This window comes from Schistocerca americana, chromosome 1 (assembly GCF_021461395.2).
Source record: "Schistocerca americana isolate TAMUIC-IGC-003095 chromosome 1, iqSchAmer2.1, whole genome shotgun sequence".
Taxonomy (NCBI): domain Eukaryota; kingdom Metazoa; phylum Arthropoda; class Insecta; order Orthoptera; family Acrididae; genus Schistocerca; species Schistocerca americana.
The window spans coordinates 91,429,340-91,451,438 of record NC_060119.1 but is presented as its reverse complement, the minus strand read 5'-3'; the positions used below and the strand labels follow the sequence as shown (position 1 = coordinate 91,451,438).

The following is a 22,099-nucleotide window of genomic DNA, read 5'->3' as shown; positions in this document are numbered from 1 at the left end:
AATAGTTGCGTTAAAAATTGTTTCTGAGCGCAACTGGTGTGCTATTTTTTCGCATAGGAAATCTTGTTATTCTATATTACCCCCTCCCCCCCCCCCCCCCCCCAATGGAATCGCGCTTCCTCTTTGTGCCACGTACACTTGCTTCAAACATCCAAAGAGAAAGACTGGATGTGATAAATGCTCAAAGAGTAATAAGATACCTTCACACAGTGAAAGTAACATTATGTTGTACTACAATTTCAAATATTTGCCGAAAATTGCGAAAAAAATATAATATAAAAATATCGGCACTCGGTATTGCCATCTCTAAATCGATATGTCAGGTAGAAAAATATCGCCTATTCCAGGTAAAAACATCGACATATCGATATTTTATCAACAGGTTTGGAAGGTAGGAGATGAGGTAATGGTGGAAGTACGGCTGCGAGAGAGGATCGTCAGTTGAACTTGGATGGTTCAGTAGGTGGAGCACCTGGCTCCGGAAGGCAAGGGTCCCGATTCCGGCACACAGTTTAAACCTGTTACGAAGCTAGAAATCAGTGCACACTCTGCTGCAAAGTGAAAATTCATTCTGGAAATATTTCTGATACTACAACACCGCTGTTACCGATGGACTAATACACTGCATATGTCCATAAGGAACTGGACACCACTATGTAATGCGAAATTGACCACTAGATATCACGAGAGACGGACCCGCCATTATAAAAGGAGTAGTGTGTTGTCATTGGAAAAGTGGCAACAGCAGGATGAATCAGTCAGGAGAGTTCAGTGACATCGAATATGTACTAGACCTTAGATGTCACCCGAGGAACAAACCTATCATTTCAACCCCTCTCAAGTAGCCCTAGTCGACTGTTTGTATGTGATCGTAAAGTGGAAACGCGAAGGACCAACCACTGCTAATCAAGACCAAACGGACCTCACGTATTAATAGACGTGAGCCGTCGAACATTGTGCTGGCTGGTTGTAGAAAATAGCATGACATCAGCTGAAGGAGTCACTTGTGAGTTTCAAAGTGATGCCAGCAGTCCAGCTTTCTTTTAACTTTTTGTTTTTGCTTTTGAGTTATCGTCCTTCCGACTGGTTTGATGCAGTCCGCCACGAATTCCCCTCCTGTGCCAACATCTTCATCTCAGAGTAGCACTAGCAACCTACGCCCTCAATTATTTGCTGGATGTATTCCAATGTCTGTCTCCCTCTACAGTTGTTGCCCTCTACAGCTCCCTCTAGTACCATGGAACTCATTCCCTGATGTCTTAACAGATGTCCTGTCATCCTCTCCCTTCTCCTTGTCAGTGTTTTCCACATATTCCTTTCCCCTCCGATTCTGCGCAGAACCTCCTAATTCCTTACCTTATCAGTCCACCTAATTTTCAACATTCGTCTGTAGCACTGCATCTCAAATGGTTCGATTCCCTTCCGTTCTGGTTTCCCCACAGTCCATGTTGCACTAACATACAATGCTGTGCTCCAAACGTACATTCTGAGAAATTTCTGTCTCAAATTAAGGCCTATGATTGAGGTAGTAGACTTCTCATGGCCAGGAATACCATTTTTTCCAGTGCTTGAAAAAATGCTGCTTTTAATGTCTTCCTTGTTCCCTCCGTCATTGGTTATTTTGCTGCCTAGGTAGTAGAATTCCTTAACTTCATCTACTTTGTGACCGTCAATCCTGAAGACCGTATATTCTATTCAACAGATCATGTAATTCTTCTTCACTTTCACTCAGGATAGCAATGTCATTAACGAATCGTATCATTGATATCCTTTTACATCGATTTTTAATCCCACTCCTGAATCTTCCACTTATTTCCATCACTGCTTCTTCGATGTACATATTGAACAGTCCAGCTAGCACACTGAATAGAGTTAAAAAGAATGGGCTACAAAAGGCCGAAGAGCTCCTCATAAGCCACATATTTCTGTAGTCAGTGCTAAGCGACACATGAGCAGTTGTAAAGAGTAACACCACTGGACAGTGGATGACTGGAAACGGATGATGAATCACGCTACACCCCACGGCAATCAGATGGAAGGGCTTGAGTTTGTCGGATGCCTGGAGAACGTTACTTGACATAATGCGTTGTGCCAACGGTGAAGTACGCAAAACGTGGTGTTACGATATGGGGGCGTTTTCCTTTCTTAGGGTGTGATCTCCTTATTCCGATTAAAAACGCTAAATTCGAAAGGATATGAACACATTTTACAGCATTGTGTACTGAGTACAAAAGTGGAACAGTCCGGAGACGATGATCGTTTGTACCGCCCTGTCATAAAGCAGTATCTGTGAGGCAATGGTCATTCCTGAAATGGACTGACCTGCCCAGAATCCCAACCTGACCCCTACTGAACCCCTTTGTGATGAGCTAGAGTGTCGACTCCAGACTCTAGCGTTCAATATCACCATCTTCTCTGGTTTCGGGTCTTGAGGAAGTAGTATTACTCATGGTGAAAAAATCCTCTTCGCTGATGACAGCAATATTACAGTAACTGAGAAAGCAAGAGAACTTGCCGAGAAAGCAAATGAAACTCTCAAAGAAGTTTATGATTGGTCAGTAAGTAATAAAGTGACTTTGAACATAAAGAAAACTAATGCCATGAATTTCAGTTTGAAGAGGAAAAATGACAATGTTAAATTAAATCTAGATGGCACCCTATAGACTGTGTAACAAATGCAAAATTTCTAGGAATGAATATTGATTCTCAGTTGAAATGGTGTGAACACACAAAGGTACTTGCAAACGGAATGTCATCAGCAGGTTATGCCTTTTCTTCTGTCTTTTAGTTACATATTATTCATGTGTGCACTCAATTCTTAGCTATGGCATTCTTTTTTGGGGAACAAAATGCATAACATATGAACACAGTTTTCAAACTCCAGAAAAGAGCCATAAGAATAATAACCAAAAATATTAGTCGAGCTCATTGCAAAGATCTGTTCAGGAAACTGGGGATTTTAACTGCTCCATGTAAATACATTTACCAGTCCGTTGTACACGTCAAAAATAACATTGATAATTACTGCACAAACAGCTCTGTCCATGACCATGCAACAAGAGATAGACTCAACTTACATCTACCAAGAAAAAATAAACATAAAACTCAAAGCAGCATTTTCTACCAAGGAATAAAACAGTACAATAAATTACCGAAAGAGATTAAAGAAATTGCAAAAATACACTTATTTAAAAAGGCAACTAAAAAGTACCTGTTATGCAATACATTTTATACATTGAAGGATCACTTAGCTAAAACAGAGTAGAGGTTTTATAAAAAAATGTTATACAAATAAATAATAATAATAATGATTATAAAATATCCAACACTCCACATAATACTTTCACTTTATGTTTTTTCCTTCTTTTTTCCTTTCTAGAAATACTTACCCCCAAGCTATGCATAGCACAATACCAACACCCCTTCCTCTTTCTGAGCTCAACATCTCACTCATTATGGAGGGTTGCTGGCTCAGTTTTTCAGGATAGCAAATGGGAAGTTGGGGTACAGAAAACTGCCCAGAGATCACCAGTGTGTGTGTGTGTGTGTGTGTGTGTGTGTGTGTGTGTGTATGTGTGTGTGTGGTTCAAATGGCTCTGAGCACTATGGGACTTAACATCTATGGTCATCAGTCCCCTAGAACTTAGAACTACTTAAACCTAACTAACCTAAGGACAGCACACAACACCCAGCCATCACGAGGCAGAGAAAATCCCTGACCCCGTCGGGAATCGAACCCGGGAACCCGGGCGTGGGAAGCGAGAACGCTACCGCACGACCACGAGAAGTGTTATGAAACAATGTGTGTATAGAGTGTGCAGTGACTGATGGTGAGATATGAGTGAACAATGTGGTATTACATTATTTAATAAGTTATTTGCAAAAAAGGTATTGTATACCAGGAGTAAATCTAATGATTGTGTCCAACTATAGAACTCTGTAAATATATGTGTATACGAATTAGTTTATTTTAAATTGATCTAAATTTGTAAATACTTTGACATGTCCTATATCCTTGCAAAAAAAGATCTACGGATCAAGAAAGTTACTCCTACTACTAATACTACAACTAATGGGCTGCCATCCCTCCACAGAATTTCAGACACCTCAGTGAAAGTGTCTGCAGCGAGTTCAAGCCATCATACAGGCAAAGTGTGGACACACTACTACTGCTGTAGGTGTCCGGTTACTTCTGACTAGATAGCGTGTGTCGGTTCATAAACTTCTTTTTCCCGTGTGACAACGTGTGGCAGAAAAGGAAAATAAGAGTGGGCTGCACTGGCGAGGCGACTGTACCTGCGGGCTGCAGAGGCTGCGTGCCGGTGTTGGTGCGTCGCAGGGCGCGCAGACCGAAGAGGGGCCGGCCGTTCTCGTCGGTGGGGCCGACGCCGTAGCTGGACGTGATGGAGTCCGTGGGGCAGGGCTCGCGCGGCTCGCCCACCGACGACTTCTTCACCGGGGACTTCACTGCGGACACAACGCACCGGCGTTACACGTCGAGCTCACCACCACTAGCAACTACAGTGCAAGGCGCCCTCATTCCCTCCTTACCAGCTGAACGAGATGCTCATCAACATGGAAGGAGCAAACGAACGAAACTTCATTCCCTCAAGGATCAGTTCTAGTACCAATTGTTTTCAGTGTGTACATTTCCGGCAAGCCGTAAACAAAGTTCGGGTGCGCCCATGACTGCGCAACGGTTGTCTAACATAAAGTTTCGGAAATAGCAGAGGACGTATTGTCGAAGGATTTAAACTGTAAGAGGGTTGTCCAGAAAGTAAGTTCCTATCAGTCGCGAACTCGATATATAGCTAAACGCTGTGGTGAGTTACACAGTAGGGCCTTTAACTATTATAGTGTGCTAGAAAGTAGGCCTACAAAACTACTTTAGGAAAGGACGTAGCTACACAGTTGTATTTATTTCACATAACGCTATAATTTATTTACACCAGTAGTTTTATTTGTATTTACCATTCTTTATATATAAAAAACTACCAGTGCTAGTACACAAAATATTATCATGTCACAATAATTTGCGAGAGAATAATAAACAGAAACCAACTGAAGATAGCACATGAAGTGTTGAAACATACAAGGGAAATATATAGACTGTATCTTGTATAAGGCGGAAATTCCCTCTAAAAATAGCCTTGAAAATTGTTTTCATAGATTAAGGACCTTTAGTCTCATTATTGTCATATGCTGTTCCTCCTCGGTAACTATACTACGAAGTTAACAAACCGTTCTTGATAACTCTGCGTGTCGCTTGCAGCAATTGTGAAGTATTTCTCTCGCGGAACGTAATTGGGAGCAGTGGTTTCTGCAGAGCATGTGCTTACTGTATAGGGTTGAGTGCTTGACACAGGCGATAAATGACGAAACACTTGTTAGACATACCATACAGACAACAAATGAAGAAGTACGCAATCCATATTAATGCCACGAAAGCAAAACATTTATAGCTGTCAGCCGGAACCACAGGGATTCTGTTCTAGTAAGACTATGCCAACAAAAACGAAAACAAAACAACAATAATTACTACTACTACTGCTTCTACTACTACCACTACTACTACTACTACTACTACTACTACTACTGCAGTCACTGTCACCACCACTAGCATTGGTAGTAATTTATATAAAGTCAACCACTGTTACTGCCAAATTCGCAACAACGCCCATGTCGTTTTTCTGTTTCTTGCTGTTCATAGAACAAAATATTACTGAAAATATACTCTTGACAGAAACAACCAACTTCCGCCGCCTAAATTCACTGCCACGCCCAACAATACTAATCAGAAAGTGTTCTACCGCAGAGCCATTTGAACCATGTTTTTGTTCTACCGGAACACGAGACGCAAAACTAAACTTTGCATTAAAACGGGAATGAAGAAGCGAAATTGTTTACAAAATTCAGAAGACAGCCGCAGACCTTACCCAGTTACTTGTAACACAGAGAAACTTAAATTTTTCTTGATAGCTCTGTATACATATTAACACGAGAAATATTTATTACCAAAGATGCGAAGCGCGAAAAACTACGAGATACAGATTTCGCTGGTGTCAAATTCACAGGAAATAATACAGGGAGTAGTTCACTTTTCGGCAGCGTAATACACGTCGAAACGAAACCTTGGAAGCATCTCTGCATCACGTGCGCCAGCAACGTTGTTTACGAGGAGCGATGTGTTATGTTCCTCAGTGCTCTCCTACTTGTTTCTCTCAGCAGGAGCGCAAATTCCAGTAGCAGATCCAGGATGCTCACTGGCAGTCTTCATTTCTCTCTTATTAGCCTTTTCGAAAAGAAAATACTACAGCATTATTCCATATACACAAAAGGGCAAAGTATATCATTTCAGCCTCAACAACCGCCACGGTAACAACCTTTGCCTTCACTAGTAAACATTGAATACCAAGAACAATATCGCACAAATTCGGACCTCTTTTTATAGATAATGACGCGTGACAAGTAATTTGTCTTTTTCACAGCCAGAAAATAAATGAAATAAAAGGATAGCTGTTAAATTAAGACCTCACGTGAGGGAAGGAAAGGATAAATAGCGTTTAGCATACCGTCGACGACGAGGTCATTAGAGATTTAGCATGACGTAAGTTGGGGAAGTAAATCGGCCGTGCTCTTTCAAATGAACCATCCCGGCATTCACCTTAAGCTACTTAGTGACATCACGGGAAACCTAAATTTGGATCGCCGGACCGGGATTTGAACCGCTGTCCTCCGAGTACCATTCTACTGCGCCACCTCGATCGATTTTTCAGTCCGAAAACTGGTTTGATGCAGCTCTATCCTGAGAACGTTTCTTCATTTCTACGTAACTACTGCAATGTACATGCACCTTGGCCTGTGTCTGGCCAAATCTGAATTAACCATCCCTTACGCCTAACCATACGTCTTATCAACATATCCCTTGTTGTAGTCATTTCGTCCCATAAATCTCTTCTCTCCCTCATTCGATTCAATACAGATACATTAGTTGATCAATCTCCCCACCTAACTTTCAGCACTCTTCTGTTATACCACATTTCACACAAACGTGACAGTATACTATGCACAAACTCTATACAGTCGCCTACACTTAGTAGATGTATGCAGCACGTAACTATACGAATAATTTTATACATTGAAGGATTACATAGATAAAACAGAGTAGGTTCAAAATGGTTCAAATGGCTCTGAGCACTATGGGACTTAACATCTGGGGTCATCAGTCCCCAAGAACTTAGAACTACTTAAAACTAACTAACCTAAGGACATCACACACATCCATGCCCAAGACAGGATTCGAAACTGCGACCGTAGCAGTCGCGCGGTTCCAGACTGTAGCGCCTAGAACCGCTCGGCCACCTCGGCCGGCAAAACAGAGTAGGGGTTTGGTAAAAAAATGTTATACAAATAAATAATAATAATGATTATAAAACATCCAACATTCCACATAACACCATCACACTATGTTTTCTCCTTTTCTTTAAATACTTACCGCCAAGCTATACCACTACTATCGCGTGAAAAGGGGTCATTGTGTGCGGAGGAGGAAACCCTTTCGTGTTAGATGGCTGACACTACTCCTAAGGATCTCCAATCCAACGCTGCCATACGACACTTTATTTCAAGAAATTTTTGTTCATTTGTTTGTTTTATTTGACCTGCAGAGTTTGTACTGCATTTAGCCATCGAAAACTCATGTTTACACAGACTCCATATTTATAGGATTGAAAGCTTAAGAACTTACAATGCATCCAACGAATGTAGACAAAAGGTAAGACACACTCAATGCGGGTGGCACTGAGAATGAAGAGCATGTAAAATCGTAGATTAATTAGGCACGACTGCGTGTACGCCAGACAACAGAAACTGTGTTCACAAGATGCAATTTCGGCCACTCGTGTTTTTTCGGGCCAATTATTTTTAAAAGAGTCATTAGACTAATGTCTGATTCCCGGCCGTGCGCCAAGCATTTGAGGAATCCGCGCCTGCGTCTTGGGACGAGTTTTAGGTAGCGCCCAGAATTCGCCCCACGCCGGCAGTAAACGGGATAGCCACAGCTGCCCTGCTTCCGCCAACGCACGCTGGGTTTCATTCTTACCAGCTGTTACTTCAGCTAGAGCACGTATTACTTCAGAACTACGACAGGTTGTTATTAGTTTCATACTAACACAACAAGAAATTTCCCAAGGCCCTTCACAGATGTCCACACATTGGAACTCGTCTGTTCTTTTAGTTCGTAGCGTCTCTGGCGGCGTTTAGAAGCGTAACTTTTTGCGACTGCCTCCATTTCCCAACCCGCTTTCTTCACACGGATCATTGCCCAATCGTGAATTAAGTAGCTATTTAAGTGTCTTGTTTATTGCACCAACAGTCTTCTTTATGGTTCTGCATTATGTACTGCGAATTTCAAAATAATTCAGAATTATGCATCGTTAATAAAATAACCAAAGTGACCAAAGCATGATATGTAACCAAAAATACATACAACAAAGAAAGAACTCTGAATGGACAGAAAACTGAAAACTTGCAAAACTCATAATGAGTACTGGTACATACAAATGAAACACCATTTTCAAAACAAGAACTCACAACCTATCCAACGAATGTAGAAAAATACTGAATAGAGAAAGAAGAACAACAAGAAAGTGTCAAAAAAAATCCAAATGAACGAACACTGGAGATTAGAGTCTGACACAAAAGTCTACAAGGAAATGGCGCCTGTAATGAGTACGACGAGAAACGAACTCGTTACATTTTCCGGGTGTCTAATCAGGACACTAGGAAACAGAATCTCCATGAGGATACCAGAGAAATTATGAAACAGTTAGAGAAACATTAGATGGCTTACAGAAATCAAGAAGAAATATGAGAACTACTAATTACAACAGAAGGTTTTTTTAAAAAGGAAACGAAACAGACAAAAACCAACAGTTTCAATGACATATCAACCAAACTAAAAACAACGATCACCAAATGGACAATGAGAAGGATGAAGTAGGTCGAAAGAAGAGAGTTGAAACCCGGGAGAGTGAAGAAGTTCTGGTACAAGAGGTAACTGAAAAAGCTTACTTACAGTATTGTCTACAGTGGCCCAATAAAGGTTAAGGTAACTAAATAAATATACATCGATAAATCAAAAGGTAGAAAAGAAATAAAAACAACTGCAGAATGCTTCTGCAACGCATTCCTGAGAATTGCTAGCGGATTCAGTACATCTTCCAGATCGGATTAAAGGAAGGCATCGAAACAGTTGCTAGCGGGTGGTTAGATCAGTAAGACAGCATTACTGATTGGATGAGAGTATTTGGTTGAAAAAGGAGCACATTTTCGGGGAATTCTCTTAAGGTAGTTTACAGGAGCAGTACGCACGACAAATTGAACGATTGTACTTCTATGATCGTTTATCTCGCGTAAGGACAAAATAAGATTGGGGATCGTACAGAGGCATACAGGGAAACATTTTTCCCTTGCTCCATTTTCGGTGGAACATGTAAAAGAATGAAGAGATATGGTACAGTGACTTGTGGAGTAGATACGTAATGCGACTCAGACCTCAGCAAGTATATTTGTGCAAGCGTGAAAGATGAGGAGTTTGGTCAGGAATGAGTGGAATTGATTGAAACTTTAGTATATTCTGAAATTACGGTGTATCGAAGGGCTCGCTTGGGGCAGGAGTAAAGGACACTGCCAGTGTAGGTGCGACTTGAAAAGAATAAAAGAGAAAGGGAACATGAGCGGTGGTTGCTCAAGTTCGTGTGGTTGGTGTGTGGTTCTGGTGAACAGGACCACAGGTGGGTATGGTTCTCTCTCGCTGAAAGCTGCGCTAACAACCACAGACGAGACTAGTCTCCCACGTTCCTTATTGGTCGCCTGGGTAGCTCTAGTAACTGGCTTTGTCAGCAAAGGCGCAGAGGGTGGCGGGATGTTAACTTATTCAACGACAGGAAGAGCGACGCGATGCTCACGCTTAAAGGTTCCACCAGGCTCGTACGTCACTGTGAGTAGCCACGTTGAGAAATTTCTGAAACATGAGACTGGTACCTTCCAGATAAAAAGTATGTGATCTTATGATTTTGTCACTCATATTTCAAGCCCTAAAAATAAGCTGATCAGTCGTAAATGCTATGTCTGACAGCAGGATTAAACGACAAAATACAGAGACGTAGCAAATAAAAATGAACAATGGAATTCCCAGAAATATTCCCAACTGGCTGGCCATCCTATACATATTACAGGACTTTTTTTTCCTAGAATTGAGCAGTGCTACCTCATGCAAAAAAAATCGGGCGTTTTTCTTTGAACGCCATGTAGGACACCACGAACCGTACTTGGAAAAGATGTAAAGTTATGAGACTTATTGTCAAAGGCTCTGAGCACAATGAGACTTAACTTCTGAGGTCATCAGTCCCCTAGAACTTAGAACTAGTTAAACCTAATTAACCTAAGGACATCACACACATCCATGCCCGAAGCAGGATTCGAACCTGCGACCGTAGCGGTCGCACGGTTCCAGACTAATCGCCTAGAACCGCTCGGCCATTCCGGCCGGCCTCATTGTCAGAAAATGACAATTAAGGTTAAAATTGTCTTCAACCTGAAGACTGGTTTGAACTCGTCAGCAGTCCAGTTGGAGCTGGTATGATCTTACCTTCGACATTTGAAATGATTTAGTCAGACAGCTGTATGGATACCTACAGTTTCATGTGTACTTCAAACTACGATGCAGATTAGCATTTATCGCATCAATAAATCATTGATAGAAATGAAAGAAGCGGTGACTGACAAACGTACAAGACGACAGTTTTAAAATGTTCAGAACGTTCATGGCATGTGCGGGGATTAGCAGCAATGCTGTAGGAGATGTAGCCTGTTTAACCTTCGGTCCGTGCTAACACAAAGCAGTGAACATCTTTGAAAACGGAAAAAAAAAATCATTCTCAGTCTTTCTTGACACGTCCTCGAATACACTCGAGTGCCCAGCTATATCCGCTGTTTAGTCCATAGACGTATTTTAAGTGTCTTTTCGGTTTTCACAGAATCACGCAGCGAGGGGACGCAAAATGCTGATGTAAAGCCGCGAAAAACCGTAAATAGTTACATTGGAAAACAAAAGTATACAATTATGACTTTGAAAGCTTTCGCGGTTCGTTCCCGTACTGAAGGTGTTTGTGCGTGTCTTGTGGACTCGACACTCGTATTCGATTACATTCACGTGCGCTGACTCTGAACCCACTGCTGTCCTTGGCTTTCCCCAGGCAGCCATCCGACGTATTACTCGCCGCTGAGAGAATCGGATCTGACCAGTCGTGCCGTAAGTATTTAACGCCGCAGCCGTCGCGAATGAGGCGTAGCATCGGATCAGTCCGTTCCGTGTCGTTCCACCGACATTTCCCTCCTCGGCAATGTGTGCTGCTGCGGGAAAGTGGCTTCTCTCTTCTGTGCCCATCGAGACGCTGCCGGTTTTTCATGCCCAGGTTCTTCTCGTCCGCAGATGCGACGCTAGAGAAGAGACGCTAAAAGTGCCACCGAAAATCGTGACCGCGATCCATTATGCTCGAGTTCACAGGCCGCAACGATCTGCTGACACTGCATCCGCAGCTTTCAGAGGTCACTGTTTCTTCTTATTTCTTCTTACTGAGAGATATCTGATGAGGTCTGGTTTTACGCGACCACACTGGCGTACTGTGAGGTGAACAAGAAGTCGAGTGTCGTCTAGTCACACGACCTTGTCGGGCATGCTGCAGAAATTAAAAATTTCTTCCAACGTTAGACCGAGGCAGTCGGCGCAATGGCCAGCACATTTGACTCACGTTGTGGAGGACGGCACTTGAAATCCCCGTTCAACCAGCCGGATTTACGTTTCCCGTAGTCTCCTATGTATACCACCTCAGTGTATACTCAGAAAATAAAAATTACAATAGTACAGGTAAAAAACACACACAGTTAATATTCGTTTACGATAATTAAAATAATAAATAGAAGGTAGAAGTAGGATTTAATTATCAGCGCAAGAAAAAAGGGGTGGAAGAGAGAGAGAGAAAGAAAAAGGGGAACGTGGTAAGACACAGTTAATGAACACAAGGAAAAAGAAAGGAGCACGACTCGCAAACGAGGAAAAAGAGAAAGAAGCGTAACTGGGGGAAAGTTGGAGCACTGGCTTTACTACCCGACAGAGGGGAAATGGGCGCAAAAACCCTTGTTGCTTGACTATACGACTACCAATCAATCAGTGGGAACCAGTCGCGTCATATTACATGTCTGGAAGTGTGCTTCCGAAGCGACTTGACAATGTGACCACTACAGAAAACTAATTGCGGGAAAAATAGATGCCAGTTTGAGATCCTCAGGAAGTGTAGTCCACCTTCGATGAGGACAGCTTACGAAACAGTCATTCTACAGGCGTTTTTGAAAGTTGTTTAGTCAGTCTGGGACCTTTACCAAGTTAGATACACAAAAGATTCGAAGAAGGGCAGCGCGTTTCCCCGTGGCTACGTGTAGTGAGCGCGTAAGCGCCATAGAGATGGTCATCCAACTCCACTGGCAGTCGCCGAAAGTGAGGAGTTTTGTATCACACGCGTTTAATGTGCAGCACTCCAGCATCATCACGCACCTAAATACTTGGGAGTCACTCTCGGTAGAACTCTGACATTCAAAACTCACTGCAAGAACACCGAAATGAAAATCTCCGCTCGAAACAACCTAATTTGCAAACTAGCGGGGACACAGTGGGGATCACATCCACAAACTATTCGCTGTTCTGCAATGGCACTGTGCTTTTCTAGCGCTGAATATGCTTCTCCAGTTTGGTACAGGTCATCTCATGCCAGACAAGTAGACATTGCTCTCAACGAAACCTGCAGGTTGATCACAGATTGCTTAAGACCTACCCCAACTGATAAGCTCTACTGCCTGGCTGGAATAGCGCCACCATGGGTACGCAGAACAGTGGCTGCCAACAAGGAGAGACTGAAAGTGTAACAGGACAGTGCCCATCCACTGCACGGACATAATCCACCACAGCAACGGCTGAGATCGCGAAAGAGCTTCCTGAGAACATCCGAGAAACTCGCCATTTCAACAGAGAAGGCAAGGCTGGAGTTAAGGAAGAAGTCGACGCCTCACCTGCAGACGCCAGAAGCTGAAGAACTACCACCTGGACACAACGAGAGCTGGCTGGTGTGGAAATCTTTAAACATATTACGATCAGGAGTTGGACGATCCAGAGACAACCTGAAGAGATGGGGCTACATAACAGAAGATACAAATTTGTATGTTTCTGACTCGAGAATGAAAATAAAGTGTTAAAAAGACCACGAAGGTAAAAATTAGAGTGAGTCGTACTCATACGGAGCGTTATGAACAGTTGTTACCGTACAATATTCACTAGTGGAACACGAAAAGGGAGAAAGTGACAGTGGTGGACAAGGTGCTCTCCCGCACAAGCCGTCAGGTGGCTTGCGGAGTGCAGACCTCGTCGTTTGCGGGACGTTGGGTCCCGACCTCCCTTTCCCCTTCACCGCCAGGACGCCATCCGGCTGCCTGCGAATCGACCACCGTCGCTCTAGCGTGCGGTAAACCGGGAATCGTGGGGTCCGCTAGCCGCTCCCCCGCGCGGTGCAGCTGCTGGGCATGCAGCCAGCGTGCGTGACCCGGATGGTGGGCGGCGCCGGCCCCGTGGCCCATTGGCGGCGCGTCCGCTCTCAATTCCTGCGGCCATCACTTTCTCCTGGCTAACCTTCACTCTACCAGCAGCCCGGCGCAACAGTGGCCGATCTCCGCGGCCGCCGAATGAGACGGGAGCGAATGGGCAGCGTAGTAGCGGCCCTCCGAGCTGGTCAACGGCTATCCGGTCAACTCGGTGTTTCCGAACTGCGTGCCTCCTCCGATTACCTCAGCTACTGCCTAGGAGGTGACGAGCTATTCGGAGTCAGCAGGAAGGAGACGGAGGAGGGCAGCCACCTGACCAGAGTATAGCTACACTACTGGCCATTAAAATTGCTACACCATGAAGATGAAGTGCTACAGACGCGAAATTTAACCGACAAGAAGAAGATGTTGTGATATGCAAATAATTAGCTTTTCAGAGCGTTCACACAAGGTTGGCCCCGGTGGCGACACCTACAACGTGCTGACATCAGGGTAGTTTCCAACCGATTTCTGATACACGAACAGCAGTTGACCGGCGTTGCCTGGTGAAACGTTGTTGTGATGCCTCGTGTAAGGAGGAGAAATGCGTACCGTCATGTTTACGACTTTGATAAACATCGGATTCTAGCCTATCGCGATTGCGGTTTATCGTATCGCGACATTGCTGCTCGCGTTGGTCGAGATCCAATGACTGTTAGCAGAATATGGAATCGGTGGATTCAGGAGGGTAATACGGAACGCCGTGGTGGATCTCAAAGGCCTCGTATCACTAGCAGTCGAGATGACAGGCATCTTATCCGCATGGCTGTAACGGATCGTGCAGCCACGTCTCGATCCCTGAGTCAACAGATGGGGACGTCTGCAAGACAACAACCATCTGCACGAACAGTTCGACGACGTTTGCAGCAGCATGGACTACCACCTCGGAGATCATGCCTGCTGTTACCCTTGACGCTGGATCACAGACAGGAGCGCCTGCGATGGTGTACTCAACGACGAATCTGGGCGCACGAATGGGAAAACGTCATTTTTTCGGACGAATGCAGGTTCTGTTTACAGCATCATGATGGTCGCATCCGTGTTTGGCGACATTGCGGTGAACGCACATTGGAAGCGTGTATTCGTCATCGCCTTACTGGCGTATCACCCGGCGTGATGGTATGGGGTGCCATTGGTTACACGTCTCGGTCACCTCTTGTTCGCACTTTGAACAGTGGACGTTGCATTTCAGATGTGTTACGACTCGTGGCTCTACCATCCATTCAGTCCCTGCGAAACCCTACATTTCAGCAGGATAATGCACGACCGCATGTTGCAGGTCCTGTACGGGCCTTTCTGGATACAGAAAATGTTCGACTGCGCCCTGGCCAGCACATTCTCCAGATCTCTCACCAATTGAAAACATCTGGTCAATGGTGGCCGAGCAACTGGCTCGTCACAATACGCCAGTCACTACTCTTGATGAACTGTGGTATCGTGTTGAAGCTGCATGGTCAGCTGTACCTGTACACGCCATCCAAGCTCTGTTTGACTCAATGCCCAGGCGTATCAAGGCCGTTATTACGGCCAGAGGTGGTTGTTGCGGGTACTGATTTCTCAGAATCTATGCACCCAAATTGCCTGAAAATGTAATCTCATGTCAGTTCTAGTATAATATATTTATCTAATGAATACCCGTTTATCATCTGCATTTGTTCTTGGTGTAGCAATTTTAATGGCCAGTAGTGTAATTTCGTGACTAAGTGGTTAAGTACGAGATTGCGAATCTGTTCGTCCACGAGACGCAGAAGACTGTGGATACCGGCATCCACGTTGATGCCGTGTTCCTTGACTTCCGGAAGGCGTTCGATACAATTATACAATGTCGCCTAACGAATAAAATGTGAGCGTACGGAATATCAGAATAGCTGTGTGACTGGATTCAGGACTATCTAGCATACAGAACATAGCATGCCATTCTGAACGGGCTGGAACCTTTAGAGGCAAACGTACTTCGGGCGTGCCCCACAAGGGAGTGTTCCAGGGCCATTACTTTTCACAATATACATATAAATGACATAGTTGATAGCGCTGGAATTTCCATTACGCTTTCGCGGATAATGCTGTTATACACAGAAAAGTCGCATTGCTAGAAAAACCGTTGCGAAATGCAGGAAGACCTGCAGAGGATCGATGCCTGATGAGCCGGCCGTTGTGGCCGAGCGGTTCTAGGCGCTTCAGTCTGGAGCCGCGAGACCGCTACGATCGCAGGTTCGAATCCTGCCTCGGGCATGGATGTGTGTGATGTCCTTAGGTCAGTTAGGTTTAAGTAGTTCTAGAGAACTGATGACCTCAGATGTTGAGTCCCATAGTGCTCAGAGCCATTTGAACCATTTGGTGCCTGATGTAAGGTTTGGCAACAGAACATCAGCAAGTGTAACTGTATTACGAATAATGTCCCAGGAAGATCCATTACTGTATGGTTCCACGGCCGCAGAACTATCGTTAGTAGCAGTCTCTACCATACAGTATCCACGAATATATGTACGGAGCGATTTAAAGTGAAACGAATCGCAAGTGAGACAGATGCCACAAAGATTCATTGCAAGAATGCTCAGGAAGTGTAGTCCTCCCGCAAAGGACGTAGCTCACAAAAATCTCGCTCAACCAATACTGGAATATTGCTCGTCAGTCTGGAATGCGTTCGAGGTATGGTGGATAGAGCAATAGAGAAGAGTCAAAGAACAGCACCGCGTTTCGCTGTAACGCGTAAACGTGAAAGCGTCACGAAGAAGCTCAGTCAATTCCTGTGTCGGGCGCTGCAAAAATGTCGTTCTGCGTCGTAGTGTAGTTTACTATCAAAAGTTCCCAGAACGTACGTTCCTAGAGGAATCAACCAATATATTGCTTTCTCCTATGCATAATTCGGGACACCCCGAAATTAAGATTATAGAGATACGAGGTAATGCGAGGGCTTATCAGCAATCATTCTTCCCGCTAGCGATTTGGGACTGATCAGGTCGGTGGCGGGGGGAGTGTGAGTTGTACGCGAACGAAGTACCCTCCGCCACGCACTATAAGGTGTCGTTTTCAAGGCACCAATGAAAAGAGAGATCGCTGTGGATGCCATCAGTGCGATGTCTCGTTTCATCTGCGCCTTGAAATTGACGGGTTGTTCAGTTGTCTAAATACAGACGATTTCCGAGAACATTGCCCGGATGAATGCCCGTAAGTTATTTGAACATTAATTCGCCGGTACAGTACTGAGATGTAAGTTCAAGAGTAAAGCTACCAATGATAAGAATTGCTAACGACATTGCTATCCTCAGCTGATGTGAAGATGTCCTACAGGAGTTACTGAATAGAATGAAATGCACAATAAACTCATAGTATGGGGTCAGACTAAAGCAAAGAAAGATGAAAGTAATAACGGGTAGCAAAACTGAGATTAGTGATACAGTTAACATTGAAATTGGGGACAACGTAGTAAACGAAGTGAAGGAATTCTGATACACAGCAAGTAAAATAAAAAGTCACGGACGATGCAAAGGGGGTTTACGAAGCAAACTGGCACGGGCGAAAAGGCCATTGCTCGCTGCTAGTATCAAATATATGCCTTACTTTTAGTAAGAAGTTTTTGTGAATGTACCTCTGGAGCAGAGTAATTTATAAAGTGAAACGTGAACTATGAGGGAACCGGAAAAGAAGAAAATCTGGGGGTTTGAGATGTGATGTTACAGGAAAATGCTGGAAACAGAGAATACTAATAAGAAAGAAGGTCCTCCGCAAAATCATCGCGGAAAGGAACATGAGGAAAACACTGACAAGAAGAAGGGACAGGATGGTAGGACGTATGTTAAGACACAAAGAATAACTTCCATGGTAGAAGGAGCGGCAGAGCGTAAAAACTGTAGATGAATAACAGGGATTGGAATATATCCAGCAAATAATTCAGAACATTGGATATAAGCGCTACTAAGGGATGGCGAGATTGGTGCAGGATCACCACGGACCACATCAAAACAGTTATATGACTGATGACACAAAGAAATACGGATCGGAAGTTTAGGGATTGATTCCCGGTCAGCGTTTTCAGCTGTCACCATTTCTTTCACCTCTGGAAATGTTTGTTAATGTGAAAAACTCGAAGTCACGTTAAACTGTAGACCCCCTTGAGCAAAGCCAGTTAAAATTTCGGAGGAAGGCAAGGGCATCCCACCTCGACTAAGACGCCGCCCATTTAAGCACTGTGCTGTTCAAACCAACATCGGGTTGATGACAGTTTTTCATTAGTAGTTAACGGATTTGGCAAATATAGCTTTTCTCGACTATTGCTCTCCGTCCGATTATCTACAGTCCTATCACATAACAATTAGGAGATGGATCACGCGGCCATGTGATCATAGATAGAAGACAGACATATGACGCTGTGTGTTCTGATACACTTAACATACGATACAGAGAAGGAGGGATGCAGACGTCTATACAGGTGCGCAGTTTCTTCTTTCTAAAAAGCTTTAATTGAGAGTATTATTACATTTGTAATCGGAAAATTTTTATATATTTGAAAACGGAGATCTGATGTGTAGCTGATTTTTGATACAGCGAAGCTTGTGTAGCTTAAAATTAAATATACACTCCTGGAAATGGAAAAAAGAACACATTGACACCGGTGTGTCAGACCCACCATACTTGCTCCGGACACTGCGAGAGGGCTGTACAAGCAATGATCACACGCACGGCACAGCGGACACACCAGGAACCGCGGTGTTGGCCGTCGAATGGCGCTAGCTGCGCAGCATTTGTGCACCGCCGCCGTCAGTGTCAGCCAGTTTGCCGTGGCATACGGAGCTCCATCGCAGTCTTTACCACTGGTAGCATGCCGCGACAGCGTGGACGTGAACCGTATGTGCAGTTGACGGACTTTGAGCGAGGGCGTATAGTGGGCATGCGGGAGGCCGGGTGGACGTACCGCCGAATTGCTCAACACGTGGGGCGTGAGGTCTCCACAGTACATCGATGTTGTCGCCAGTGGTCGGCGGAAGGTGCACGTGCCCGTCGACCTGGGACCGGACCGCAGCGACGCACGGATGCACGCCAAGACCGTAGGATCCTACGCAGTGCCGTAGGGGACCGCACCGCCACTTCCCAGCAAATTAGGGACACTGTTGCTCCTGGGGTATCGGCGAGGACCATTCGCAACCGTCTCCATGAAGCTGGGCTACGGTCCCGCACACCGTTAGGCCGTCTTCCGCTCACGCCCCAACATCGTGCAGCCCGCCTTCAGTGGTGTCGCGACAGGCGTGAATGGAGGGACGAATGGAGACGTGTCGTCTTCAGCGATGAGAGTCGCTTCTGCCTTGGTGCCAATGATGGTCGTATGCGTGTTTGGCGCCGTGCAGGTGAGCGCCACAATCAGGACTGCATACGACCGAGGCACACAGGGCCAACACCCGGCATCATGGTGTGGGGAGCGATCTCCTACACTGGCCGTACACCACTGGTGATCGTCGAGGGGACACTGAATAGTGCACGGTACATCCAAACCGTCATCGAACCCATCGTTCTACCATTCCTAGACCGGCAAGGGAACTTGCTGTTCCAACAGGACAATGCACGTCCGCATGTATCCCGTGCCACCCAACGTGCTCTAGAAGGTGTAAGTCAACTACCCTGGCCAGCAAGATCTCCGGATCTGTCCCCCATTGAGCATGTTTGGGACTGGATGAAGCGTCGTCTCACGCGGTCTGCACGTCCAGCACGAACGCTGGTCCAACTGAGGCGCCAGGTGGAAATGGCATGGCAAGCCGTTCCACAGGACTACATCCAGCATCTCTACGATCGTCTCCATGGGACAATAGCAGCCTGCATTGCTGCGAAAGGTGGATATACACTGTACTAGTGCCGACATTGTGCATGCTCTGTTGCCTGTGTCTATGTGCCTGTGGTTCTGTCAGTGTGATCATGTGATGTATCTGACCCCAGGAATGTGTCAATAAAGTTTCCCCTTCCTGGGACAATGAATTCACGGTGTTCTTATTTCAATTTCCAGGAGTGTATAATAATAATAAATTCCTCTGCTTATTTCGTTTATATCGGATTTCGTTTCTATATCGCATGTTCTTTAAACCATGTAAATGAGAATTTAATTTCTGAAAAGAAACAATTTAAAGCACTTGTGAGTGTCATGGTTGAGTCCAATAATAACTTCAAAGTCAAAAATAGACAAGACTAGACTATTTATTAAATTAAGACAAGACAACATAGCGGCAGTGTGTCAATACATACAGTCACCAGTATCTGCATCAGTGCGATTGCGACACAAAAGTATCAGCACGAAAGTCACTGGAATAATATTGGATAACAGCTTTTCGCTAAACCCGCAAAAAAGAAAACGTCTGACAGCGGTTTTAAAACTAGTGCGCATTACCCTTTGGAAGTTAGCGATCTCAGTGATTCTTCCCGATTTATTATTTACTTGATAGTGCAGTGGTCGATTCTACGCCATAGGAGGAGGAAAGCTCAACCTTTACAATCATTTAAATGATGCGACAAAAGTTAATTCGATCATTAGGGGTCATAAATAAGACATTTTTTCAAGTACGGAAACGAAAGTACGTACACGAAAATGTACGAAGATAATTGTATGCAAACGTATCGAAAACTTCTAGCAGCAACAGAAGGTATATATGTATATAATTCAGCGATATAGTAATTTCGTAGATCTAGGAAGAAATTATGTAGTAAAGATGTATTTAAAATTAGGTTTTCTGAGCGTTCACGTGGTTGGTTGAATACGCAAACCTGGAATTTTATTACGTTTCCTTCAACAATAAAAAGCTTAGTTGAGGTAGGAGATGCTCTGTTAATGGTTTTCTGTCTTTTAAAAGATTTGAATGAATTACAGTGGAATCAGAGTCTGCTTAATACGGCTTCTTGGCTCATATGCCGAATTTTATTTACTTTATGCTGCTCGTAAATTTTCTGTGTAGCGGTACCATTTCGTAAATGTTCGTTAGATCTACGATGATATTTAGTAATGGTAAGAGAATCCACGAAGAGCAATAAAACTCGTTTAGAACTATGATTCCGGACCCAAGAAACCGCATAGTGATCGGAAAATTCGAATTTGGCACCAACAACTCGATGGTTAATATAGTTACGATAACACGCTGTTGGGTATTTTAAGAGGCCATAGCGACTGTTTGTGAAGCGAAAAATATATTATATCTTGAGAGTATCAGAAAGTATCGAAACCGCGACAACGAAGGCTGGCTGTTTGAAATTTACTCGCTCCGTATTTAACCGGAGCAACTAGACTGAAACAGCGAGAAAGCTCCACCTCCGGAAAAACCGCTTCATGACCAGCACAAGACGGCTGGCGTTCAACTTCGCTGTCAAGTCCGCAGCATCGTTATAGGTTTCATCAAATTGAAGATTGACGTTCACACGATTAATAGGACACGGAAGTGCAGCAGAGGTCACAAAAGAGCACAGACTTCTTACTTATTGGAGGAGCTGGCTGCTATAGAATTTTATTGGAAATGGACGTCCAGGCGTTCAATTAGGTAGCGTCTAACTACCCAGAATACCTTCTGTATGATAAAAACTACTCATTAACTAAAGCTGATGGCAAGAGCCGAACACAATACGCTCTGTAGCCGTCACCGACAAAATTCGCGCGTATCTCGACTCGGGGGTTAATTACATTCCGAAGTTTCTTCTTTAATCTCGCCCGAACCTGTTCTCGGGAAAAGCTACGCGCCGGTTCTTCGCTCAGCTGAGAACAAAAAAACCGACTTGTTAGGAAATCTCGTTCCCGCAGAAAAATTCAGGCCCTAGTCATTAATTCAAAAATATGTAGGCGGTTAAACATCCTTTGGACGCTTTCTCTTACGTGTGCGGCAAATAATGAAAGCCTACAAAACTGTTCTGACGCAGCTACAAGTCTATGTATTTATGCTGATTAACTACGTCGTCCAACAGATACAAGAACCGCATGTGGAAGTAGGGAAACGTTGCTTGCTACTTAAAGTTCCTATGTGTCAAGATTGGTACCTCATTGTCGTTGCTACAAACATGGAATGCCTTAATACTGCTAATGATCTGCTGGCGGTGACTGCACTTCAACTGACAAAAGACGGCTCAGTTCCACACATCCTTTAGATTCAGTATGACAAACTTGTCATTAGTTCGTACGTGTCCCTCCGATTCCGTCTTTAAACCGCTTCCCACACTATTATCTTACTGTCGTTAGTATACTTAAAATAAGCTGCATTCGAGAATGGTGTATCTCTCTGCGGAACAGCGACTCTTATTTGTACCTGTAAATAAATCTCCATCCACACTTTGCAAGCTACTGCGAAGTGCACGGCAGACGGTACTCCGATTGCACCACGTATTACGGTTCGTTGCCGTTCAGTTCGCGTATTGAGTACGTGATGAATGACTACTTAAATGTGCTGTAATT

General features: G+C 44.3%; 1 protein-coding gene across 3 annotated transcripts in view; it reads right to left on the bottom strand.

Moving 5' to 3' along the window:
* LOC124548747 (titin-like) overlaps positions 1-22,099 on the bottom strand; it is a 491,683-nt gene that overhangs the window by 133,315 nt on the left and 336,269 nt on the right. For all 3 annotated transcript variants that reach the window (XM_047125191.1, XM_047125192.1, XM_047125193.1), the window contains exon 6: positions 4,297-4,467. In XM_047125191.1, the coding sequence (XP_046981147.1) occupies positions 4,297-4,467 (171 nt within the window). The remainder of the gene's footprint in view (positions 1-4,296; positions 4,468-22,099) is intronic.